Source organism: Sarcophilus harrisii, chromosome 1 (assembly GCF_902635505.1).
Source record: "Sarcophilus harrisii chromosome 1, mSarHar1.11, whole genome shotgun sequence".
NCBI classification, from domain to species: domain Eukaryota; kingdom Metazoa; phylum Chordata; class Mammalia; order Dasyuromorphia; family Dasyuridae; genus Sarcophilus; species Sarcophilus harrisii.
In genome coordinates this window covers 294,153,134-294,165,297 of record NC_045426.1, presented here as the reverse complement: position 1 = coordinate 294,165,297, position 12,164 = coordinate 294,153,134, and the positions used below count along the sequence as shown (strand labels likewise).

At 34.6% G+C, this 12,164-nt stretch overlaps 1 protein-coding gene across 3 annotated transcripts in view; it reads right to left on the bottom strand.

Annotated features, from left to right (window-relative positions):
* Positions 1-12,164, bottom strand: part of KANK1 (KN motif and ankyrin repeat domains 1) — a 241,521-nt gene that overhangs the window by 67,874 nt on the left and 161,483 nt on the right. For all 3 annotated transcript variants that reach the window (XM_031943918.1, XM_031943902.1, XM_031943907.1), the window contains exon 3: positions 1,476-1,593. In XM_031943918.1, coding sequence (XP_031799778.1) covers positions 1,476-1,503 — 28 coding nt within the window. In that variant the 5' untranslated portion in view covers positions 1,504-1,593. The remainder of the gene's footprint in view (positions 1-1,475; positions 1,594-12,164) is intronic.

Sequence of the window (12,164 nt, the reverse complement as noted above, 5' to 3'; positions counted from 1 at the left end):
CACAGATTTACCATTTATGGCATGCATACCAAAAGTGACATTGAATTTTTCATAATTTTGGCAAATGGAGCTCTAGAGAAAGATATATGTAGAGTGGAAATTTCTATTTATCACCTTCTTTCCTCTCTTGTCAGTTAATTAGTATGTTAGGTTTCTTGGGCCTTTAAAGTGACAGGATCTTGGCATTTCCTCTCATGGAGTATCCTCAATTATGATTGAGAGAAAGTAAAAGTACAATGACCAAGACTGACTTTAATGAAGATTTATCAGGTGGAAATGGAAGACTGGTATGAGACACAGCATATAACATAAGATTTGGTTGATGTGTTGAGTTAGTTTATTATTTATTTTAAAACTGGAGGCAAGGGTAGGGAAAGAGATATTGGGCATTAAAGTGTTATAAAAACAAATAATGTCAAAAATATTTTTTAAAAGATCATAAAAATAAAAATTTTAAAATATTCATAGCATCCCCAAAATCTAAAGCTTAAAACTGCCCAAAGTATTTGAGACATCTTACATTTATGAATTAATATTTAAATCCGCAATCTCATTACAGAGCCAATCCCTTGGAAAGAAGATAGGCAGTATAAGTTGTATATTGTGGCAATCTGCTGGATTTCATGTGTCTTTTCTGAAGCAATGATAGAAACTATCCAAGCCAGTTTGCCAACAGAGTAGACCACAGTGAGCCTAAAGCAATCTAAATGTTGACGTTCTGCCCCATTCTTCCTCCTGCCCCATGTCAGTCTTTTTCTGGGCAGGAGCCCTCCTCAGACAGGATTCTGAATATATACTTCAGCAATGTTTAGAACAGAGTTTTGTGAAGACCAAGTTAGCACTCTGGATGCCTTAGAATCAGCCGGAGTCAGGATAAGCAAAAGTCCTTGGTCTTTATTCTTGGTCTTTAGGGGTAGAAGCGAAGGGGTTGGACCCAGGACCTCCATGACTTCTTGTCTACTGCCAAAGTGATTCTGACTTGTATTACTCCAACCCCTAATCCCTCCTACAATTCTCTGTATACACCAAAAGATCGAGTTAGCACAGAATAGTGGGAAGGGCCATTTTCCACACATATGCTAATAGAGTATTGTCCAATTGGTAATTAGCCTTAAGTGCTCTGGTTGTCTGATTCCAGTGCATCAACTCAGAGTTTCAGCCCTCTACAGAGTTTGTCAGTTTAAAATTTAAAACGATATGCTGGAGCCATATTGTGAAGGATTTTAAAAGCTAAACAGAAGATTTTATATTTTATCCTAAGAGCAGTAGGAAGCCAGAGTAGATGCCAGAATTTAAAAAAAAAAAAAAAAATTTTTTTTCTTAGGAGAATCTAGAGGAAACACTAATGAGTAGAAAATTATTCTGAAATTCTAGTGACTTGTGCTGCATACTATGGTCTTCATATATGTAAAAGCAAAATCACCTTGTACAAAGACACATAATATCAAAAAACAAAACAAAAATTGCTAAATTACCTGAGGTAGAGAGATTGATATTTGCCATTTGGGATATTTCTGTTTGAATTCAAGGTCAAATCCAGAAAAGAATTAGGTGTCATGCAAAAATCCCATCAAGTCCTTAAACGTGTCCAGCCTGAAACACAGAGAAAGTACCATAACATTTTGCATAGAATAGAGACACACTGAAACACAGGAATAGCCAAACTATACTTGGAGAGTAAAAACTGTCTGAACTAGCAACAAATTTGAGGGACAAAGGGAGACATCTTGAACCATACCAATGAATTAGAAAACAAAAACAATAAATGAAGCTGAGTTTGTTGGTGAATGGAGAGCCTAGAATCTCATCAGTCATTTCATCAATATCCAGAATCAACCAACTTTGATTAACCAACTAACAGTAATTTTGTCTTATAAATATAATTTTATTTTCCCCAAAACATGTAAAGATATTTTTAAACATTCATTTTTGTAAGGTTTTGTGTTTCAAATATTTTCTCCCTCCCTTCCTTACCTTCCTCTCTCCAAAACAGCAAGCAATCTGATAAAGGTTAAATATGTAACACTAATTTTTTTTTAAAAAGCAACTATTCTTCAAGTATGAACTAAGTATTTACTAGTCCCTTTAAAGTGTCCTATATACTGTATATCTTCACTTGAAAAATCACAAGAACATATTTTAAATAGCTACTTTAAAATCTTGTGTAAATAACAGGAAGGCAAGCAATGACAAGATCCATGTCTTATAAATGAATGAAGAATGTCTCCAGGTATTTTGGTTTACATAGCCAAATCTCGTTCTCAGCTTCTCAGGACTGGATTCCTTCACATTCTCCTTGGGCCTGAAATTGTGAATGAATTTGTTCTTGTACGTCGGGCAAATGATCTTTATCACCAACTCAAAGTTGGGTATTCACAAATATATGTAAGTTCAAACTATTCAGAAATGTCTGTAAAAAGTAGCACTATGGCAGGGGTAGCTAGGTGGTGCAGTGAATAGAACACCAAGTATGGAGTCAGATACTCATCTTTGGGTTCAAATCTGGCCTCAGGTGACTTAACTCTGTTGGCTTCCATTTCTGGATTTCTGATTCCGGCATATATCAACACATAAATAAACAATCTCCATATGTTCAGATGAACCATCAGGGATCCTTCAATGTCATAATAATTTGGAGGAATTCTCCACAGACAATCAAAAATGCGGTAGCTATTTTGTCTGTAGACTTATAAAGCTCAGTCTTTCAACAAAATCATTCAAGTACTATGTGAAATTAATTGACAAACAATACAGCACACTCAAACTAAGCAATCATCTACTAGTGAGTTTACAGAATGAATGCAGGTAGTGTCCATGGAGAAGAACAAGTTTTATACTATATTTCCCCTTTGCTCATTATTGTCCAGAGCTGACTCAGTGGCAGGTAGCTACAACTGTGAGGACTCTTTATTTTCAATGTTATGCGATTCTTACATCAATGTGGGCAGAAAAATCAGAGTAGCATTGGCAGGGACACATCTCGCAAACTGTGGCTCCTTTCTCCTCTCTGGCCATGCCAACAAGTAAATCTTCAGTGGTACAATGGTACCCTAATGCTGCCAACAAAGAAGGAGCATTTTATCATGGCCTTCTTTTAAAGGGTTTGGGAAAAGATAAAAGAACAAAAAATAATTTGTCTTCCCTTTTCTTTACTGCTGGGGTGAAAGTGCAGGTGTTAATGAAAAATAACCTAAAATAACTTGATAAAATCCTTGGGCTTTCTAGAACAATTCCACAGTTCCTGAAGTTAAAAAAAAAGAATGTATGTGAAAAATATACATTAAAAAAAAAAAGGAAAAAACAAACAAATTAGGTTCCACATAATCTCTCAAAACAATTATTAAAAAGTAAGCTATTCGTTTGTGAAATTCAAATTTTAAAAAATGAGGAAAGGGGGAAAGAAGGGGTAATTTTTACACATCCATGCCCAGTCTGATAATTTGAACAGGCAGGGTATGTAGGATGAACTTATAGCAAATGTATAAGGAATATTATGGTCCAAATAAGTTTTCCTACACAAATTTCAGGATTTTCCTACTCTTAGTACTATACAAGGTACTATTATGAAATTATAAGTCTAATTTTAAAAATCATTAGTACCCAAATAAGTATCATTCTCTTCAAGTTCCTATGGGAGACAATGCATTCATTTTGAATGCTCAACTCAATTATGAGCTTTTTCTTAAATTATGAGCCTTTTTCTATAAAAGTTTATAGGGTCATGTGAAAATGAGTTATGCAATTTTACATATGGCCCATAAATATTTTCTTAAGGCAAAAAAAAAAAAAAATGACTTCCAAAATTGTGCTAAGCATTTAAAATGAATGCTTCATCTCCCAGATATTTGATGGTGAGTTTTCTTTTACTCTAAAACAATATAATGCAGCTTGAACACTCACCTTTTTCACCAGCTTTGTTTCAAAATTACAGCTAGTTGTTTCCTAAGATCATATAAACTACAAATGCTATAGATTGCCACTAGTGAAAATATTTAAAGAAGAACATATTAAAAATATCTCACAGATATTTGAGCAGAGCAATAGGGAACTCTGCCCAAGGGGCTATCAAACTGTGCATACCTTTTGATTCAGCAGTATCTTTACTGGGCCTGTATCCCAAAGAGATCATAAAGGAGGGAAAAGGACCCACATGTGCAAAAATGTTTGTGGTAGCCCTTTTTGACGTGGCAAGAAACTGGAAACTGAGTTGATGCCCTTTAGTTGGAAAATGACTGAATAAGTTATGGTATATGAATGTTATTAAATATTATTGTTCTATAAGAAACAACCAGCAAGATGATTTTGGAAAGTCCTGGAAAGACTTAGACATGAACTGATGCTAAATGAATTGAGTAGAAACAAGAGAACACTGTACACAGCAACAAGATTATGTGATGATCAACTCTGATGGACTTGACTCTTTTCAGTAGCAAGGTGATTTAGGCCAGTTCAAATAGGCTTGTGATGGAAAGAGCCATCTGCACCCAGAAAGGACAACTGCAGGCACTGAGTGTGAATCACAACATAGTATTTTCACTTTTTTATTGTTGTTGTTTGCTTGCATTTTGTTTTCTTTCTCATTTTTTTCCTTTTTAAATTGATTTTTCTTGTACAGCATAATTGTGGAAATATGTATAGAAAAACTGCACATATTTAACATGTATTGAATTATTTGCTATCAAGGGGAGGAGGTAGGAGGAAAGGAGGGAAAAAAAATTGGAACACAAAGTTTTTCAAGGGTGAATCTTGAAAATTATCTATGCATAATTATATAAAGATATATGCATATATTGGATTTCATGTTTAACATATATTAGATTACTTGCCATCTAGGGGAGTGATGGAGGGGAGGCAGAGAAAAATTGGAACATAAGGTTTTGCAAGTATTAACACTGAAATATTATCCATGCATATGTTTTGAAAATTAAAAACTTTATTTAAAAAAACTATGCATATGTCTTGAAAATAAAAGGCTTTTTAGAAAAGTAAAGTCAAATCAATTAGAAAAAAATGACTTACAATAGCAATCTCATTAAAATAAAAACATAGTCTCTTGGATTTGAGGGGAAAAATCATATTTATCTATGTCAGTTTGTGTATACTTATTCCCCCTGCCCTACCCTTCCCCCTCCAAAAAAAAGTCACATTTCTTTATAATCATATTTCAAACAAAGTGGATAGAAAAAATAATGCATATGAAAAAGGAATAAAAATATATACAAATGCAGTACTTTATTAAAATGGTTTCACTTTTTTAAGATTTAAAAAAATATAAACTGTCAAATAACCTTATAACGCACTCTGTAATAGCTACATGTAATAACTATATGGACCCATATAAAAATGGGTACATGTATATTCATATATGTACTATACACAGGTATATGCACATAGAGAATTTATTCAGTGCCTACTATGTGCTCCATAAAGCAAAAAAAAAAACAAAAAAACTTTCTATTAGACTCAGTTGTCTTCTCAATAAATACAAACACTACCTCCTTGGGCCTTTGTAAAAGCTCCAATCTGTTGCTAATCTGTTTGTAATATTAACATTCCAATCCCCCTGACTTTAATCAAAAACTAATGTAAACTCCATAATTTTTAAAAATCATTTTAATTACCTTTATTTAAATTTAAAATATTAATTTAAGCATATCCATCCTATAGCATAATAAAAAAGATGATTGCACATGAAATTGCAAATCTATTATGGATAACTTGATATTCTTTTAAAAATATAATATTTATCATGTAAATTTTTTCACCTTTTTTTTCTCTCCTTTATCACCCATAATGTTGTTCAGTCATATGTGACTCTCTATGATCACATTTGGTGTTTTTTTGACAAAGATACTAAAGTGGTTTGCCATTTCCTTCTCCAGCTCGTTTTACAGATGAGGAAACTGAAGCAAATAGGATGAAGCCACATCCTAGGAGAGCCTGACTTGAAAAAAGAAGGACCACTTTTTTTTATTCCCCCCTTAGATTCCCAATTTTTTAAAAGAATATGAAAAGTGTATTGTGTATTAATTCCAACTTAATTGTTTTACAAATTATATTTAAAAAGATGAATTTGAGTGGGTGGGAGAGAGTGAGATATTCTATCTATCATTAGAGGAGATTAAGCCCTTTACCAAAGTCCTATTTGGATGACTCATGTCTCACTTTCCACATTTGTGAAATAAGGGGGTTGGACTAGATGATCTCGGAGGTTCCTTCGAGCTTTACATGTATAAACCTATGGGGTATGGATGTACTCTTGGCCTGTTAGACTGTTGAGAAGACAAGCCAGGCTTAGCTTAGAGAGATCCATAATCACAAAGTTGACTTGCAAGGGACATTTTTTGGGGGGAGAGAGGGGCTTTTTGGCACTAGCTATAAGAGGAACTCTACATCAACACATAAAATCTATGTAAAAAGAATGAAAAGAATGTTCTGGGAAGAAGTCCTCACAATAAGAAATAAATCACAGCTCTTTATAGGTATCAAAGAAATTACTTGGTACCCTTAAATCTTAACTTTACCAAATAAACTATATCAAATGGGAGAGATGACATGTAAATAAATAAGTATAAAAAAGATTTATGTAGAAGCAGATGGAAGGCACTAGAAAAGGGGGAATCAGGAAAAGTTCTTATAAAAGGTGAGTTTTAAGCCGAAGCTTAAAGAAATTGGAAAGGCAGGGAGTGGAGATAAGGTAAAAGAGCATCCCAGGCATAGGAGAAGAAAAAGTGTAAAAAGTATGGTGATGGGAGGTGGCCATGTCACATGCAACAATTGCAATGTATATATTAGGTACAACTGGATAATTTTTAAGTAGCTTTTTATTGACAAAACACATGCATAGGTAATTTTTCAACATTGACCCTTGCAAAAACTTCTGTTCCAACTTTTCCCCTTCTTCCCTACCCTCCCTCCCCTAGATGGCAGGCAGTGCCATACATGTTAAACGTGTTAAAGTATATGTTAAATACAATATATGTATACATATTTATACAGTTATCTTATTGGACAAGAAAAATCGAATTTAGAAAGGTAAAAATAACCTGGGAAGAAAAACAAAAATGCAAGTAAACAACAACAGAAAAAGGGCAAATGCTATGTTGTGGTCCATACTCATTTCCCAGTGTTCTTTCACTGGGTGTAGTTGGTTCTGTTCATCACTGATCAATTGGAACTGATTTGGATCCTCTCATTGCTGAAGATGACCACTTCCATCAGAATTCATCCTCATATAGTATTGCTGTTGAAGTGTGTAATGATCTCCTGGTTCTGCTCATTTCACTCAGCATCAGTTCATGTAAGTCTCTCCAAGCCTTTCTGTATTCATCCTGCTGGTCATTTCTTACAGAACAATAATATTCCATAACATTCATATGCCACAATTTATTTAGCCATTCTCCAATTGATGGGCATTCATTCAATTTCCAGTTTCTAGCCACAACAAAAAGGGCTGCCACAAACATTTTGGCACGTACAGGTCCCTTTCTCTTCTTTAGTATCTCTTTGGGATATAAGCCCAGTAATAGAACTGCTGGATCAAAGGGTATGCACAGTTTGATAACTTTTTGGGCATAATTCCAGATTGCTCTCCAGAATGGTTGGATCCGTTCCCAACTCCACCAACAATGCATCAGTGCCCCAGTTTTCCCATCTTTTCCTGTCATCTTAGCCAATCTGACAGGTGTGTAGTGGTATCTCAGAATTGTCTTAATTTGCATTTCTCTGGTCAATAATGTTTGGAACAACTTTTCATATGGGTAGAAATAATTTTAATTTCATCATCTGAAAACTGTGTTCATATCCTTTGACTATTTATCAATTGAAAAATGGCTTGATTTCTAATAAATTTGAGTCAATTCTCTATATAGTTTGGAAATGAGGCCATTATCAGAACCTTTAACTGTAAAAATGTTTTCAATTGGATCATTTCTAATGGGGACAGGGAAAGAGGAAGAAGAAAAAACCTGAATTACTAAATCAAGGTCAAATCCAACTTCCTCACTGTACAAAAAAGAAACTGAGGCAGAAAGAAGTTATGTGATTTACCTTCAATCTAAGTTAGTGTCTGAGACAGCATCTTAATTTCCTTGTTCCTTCCTATGTGGAATGCACTTCTTTTGCACACTTGCCTTACAGAAATCCTAGATTTTTTTTTCTGTCTTCTTACATGAGACCATTTGTGATCTTTCCAGTTATTAGTCTTTTCTTCCCTCTGAATTGTATTTTACTATTTTATATGTACTTGTATACTTGCTGTAGGAACAATCCATATGGGAACTAAATTTCAAAAGCCTAAGTTCTTTGAGGGCAGGGACTTTTCCAATTTTTGTCTTTGGATCCTCAGGGCCTAGGACAGTACTTATATATGCTGCAGGCACTTATTAATGTTAATTAAGTAGGAAAAATATGCCTTGGGATAACTAATTTTAAGACCCTGTAGTTTGAAATTGTAGCTTAAAAAAAAAAGGAAAAATGAGAATAATTGTGTGATCAGAAAGTTATAATAATGAAGTGAAACAGATTTTAATATTGCTTCTCAGAAGTGTTTATCTTTACTTTTCTTGTAAGAGAAATCAAAATTTGTGGCTGTGGCCATGATAATTCAGATTCACAGTATATACTTTACAAATATCTAGGAAAAGAAACTGCCTTTTATGTTTATTCCATCCATGTTATAAATTTGTCCTACATACTTTACTTTTACACATAATCAAATTGGGTATGAATATGTAAAGAATACCAAATAGTATCTGTTTACAGACTCTAGCTAAGCCACTTACAGCAGCTATAAATCATTTTAAACCAGGCACACCTCCCAAAAAGCTTTCAAAAGCATGGTGCCACAAGGATGATGGGTGAAAACCATTTGTAAGCTGACAATGACATCAGCTTGCATAGAGAGTATTATCTTTACCACCAAAGATAGAGTGCAGAACCTTGGGCAATTTTCAAAATACCTTAACAGAATTAAAAGAGAGAATGATTTCCTTCTAAGAAATTCACCAGAGTAGAAACATCTCAGAGTATGATAATGTGAGATGAAGATAGAATCAACTAAATTTTAAATAAAGGCCAAAGTGATTGTAACTAGATTTTAGGACAGTTGGTGGTGGCTGGGGAAGGAGGAGGAGAGTAGTGCTGCTTAACAAGAAATTTTTAACTTGTATGTACTGATGTTTTTCTTTTAGGGGAAATTATTTTAGGGATCTTTAGGAGGCTTAGTAGTATATTACTGATTGACTTACTGCAATATACTTATAATTAGTTTATGGTATGTTTGGAACTTCTCTGAGACTATCTGTAAATATGACCATCTCATCTGAACCTTTATTAACCATACATAAATATATATATGTATGCATTATAGATTATATATTATATGATGTTATTAAATTGATTGCACATATACAATACATATAATACTGTATCATGTAATATAACCACAAAGGATTATATATTATATGACATTACATATTATATATACATATGTATAAATATATACTGGGATATATACATACATATATGAATATATATCTATATTCATGTATGTAAGTATATATATATATGCCCATAGATTTTGTGTATGTGTGTATAATATGGTGGGACTAGAAATAGGAACACAAGTTGGTTAGGAAATGATCCCTATTATCAAGGAATTTCATTGCAGGATGATTTTTGGTGATATTTGTTAAAACTCACAGATCAGTAATCCAGCTTGGATCATGACAATAGAAACAAAGATAACAGAGGCCAACACATAAATTCAAGACATGTTAAATCCACTTATTGTGTACATTTTGCCATAGTTTAAATGTTTTAATCATTTTTTCCAGTAAAACTTTTCCTAGAATCTAAAGATCAAGAGTGACAAGTGTGAAAAGTAAGAGGAGGGATTGTTCCTTCTCTTTCCTTTCTCACAAATCAAAATATTTTCATAATTGGAAAGGATTTCAAGGACTATTCAACTCATATCTAAAAAAAAATTCCTCCACAACTCACCCAACAGATGATCATCTACTTGCAATTTGAAAATATCAGTAAGAGGTTTTCTCTGGGTCTCAATATTCCCATGTGTAAAATGAGGGAATTGGGACTAGATAAGCTTGGAGGTCCTTTATATACTCTAGATCCATGATCCCAGATAGCAAGTGGCATGGTGGATAAAGTTCTGAACTTAGGAGTCAGAAAAACTTGTGGTTTAATGCCTTCCTCAGACACTTAACTGTGTGACTTTTTCAGGCAATTCGCTAAACCTTTCTTCCTCAACCAAATAACAATGAGACAACATAAAGAGCTCTGTAAAACCTAAAAGCACCACATAAAGGCTAGCTATGATTGTGGCTGTAGTCCCATTAAATCACACATATATCAATCAACATTAAGCATTAAATGTCTCCTGTGTTCCAGGTACTATATTAGATATCCATATAATAAATGTAACAATTTGTGCTCGCAACAAGATTACATTACAGACCAAAGGCAACTTCTAAGAAACAATCTGTACTTACAAAGAGATTACATTTGAGCCCCAAAACAACTTGTACAGAGAAAGTCTCACATATGTCCTAGCATTAGCATGACTAAAGTTCAAGTAGCTCCTTATATATGCTACTAGCCAAACCAGAAGGTCCTGAATAATGCTTTTCATAAAGAACAGCAAATCTCCTTTAATCTGATACTCTATTGAAAGCTCAGAATAATGATGACTTTGCCTTCTCATTGGAATGCAATAAGCCTGCTGTGGCAGGCAGGACCTTGGTATGCATGACTCAGCCTGAGTCATGTTTGTGCTCATCTGCCTACAGTGGGGTGTGTCCTACTGCATCAGATGGCTCATTGGCTTCGGTTCCTGAACAGGTCTGGTTTAACACTAGAAAGTGGCTTGAATGAGCCTTGTTTCAGTCAGCACCTCCCCCTGAACCACAGCATTCAGGAATCCTACTGTGGTGTGACCACAACAGGACACAATGAGGTGTAGTGGATGGGGTTTCATCCTTGCTTTACTATATATTACCTATTTCTTTTTCTCCCCTCCTCTTCATCTCACATTATTTGGCCATCTTTCCCCTGCCTCCAGCACCTTATCTCTTTCTTTACTCTCAGTCCTTAATGAAAAGGTGGCCTTTTTCATTGACAAGGCAAAGACTTCTATAAGTATTTTTGATCCCACTTCTATATGTATTTTTGATCCCACCTGATCGGTCCCTCCTCTCTTTTGTAGCAAACTACCCTCAGTATCCCCCCTTCTCTCTAATCTTTAATCTCTTATCTACTGACTCCTTTCCTGCTACCTACAAACATTCCTATGAATTCCTTATCCAAAAGAAACAAACAAATCAACCAACAAAAAGACCAAGGACTTTTGCTTATCCTGACTCCGGCTGATTCTAAGACATCCAGAGTGCTAACTCCGTCTTCACAGGACTCTGTTCTAAACATTGCTGAAGTATATATTCAGAATCCTGTCTGAGGAGGGCTCCTGCCCAGAAAAAGACTAACATGGGGCAGGAGGAAGAATGGGGCAGAACCTCAGCATTTAGATTGCTTTAGGCTCACTGTGGTCTACTCTGTTGGCAAACTGGCTTGGATAGTTTCTATCACTGCTTCAGAAAAGACATATGAAATCCAGCAGATTGCCACAATATACAACTTATACTGCCTATCTTCATAAACGTAAGATGTCTCAAATACTTTGGGCAGTTTTAAGATTTTTGGGCATGCTATGAATATTTTAAAATTTTTATTTTTATGATCTTTTAAAAAATATTTTGACATTATTTATTTTTATAACACTTCAAGAGATATTGGGCATTGAAGTGCTTCCATTCCTTCTACCTTCACTCCTAGAAGTGACAGAAGAGAAATCTAGAATTTAATTTCCAATCTTATAATGGCGTTTTCTCAATTCTCGTCCTCCTTGATTTTTTTTTTTTTTTTTTTTTGGGTCTTTAATCCTATGGATCGCCATCTTCTCCTGGATATTCTATCCTCTCCAAGTTCTCATGATACTGTTTGTTCCTAGTTCTCCCCTTACTTGTCTGCCCAGTATCCATTCTATGCCTACTCACGATGGGTGCCACCCCACCTAAGGCTCTCTTCTCTTTTTCCTCTATACTATCTGGCTTAGGGATCTCATTAGGGTCCGATTATCATCTCTGTTC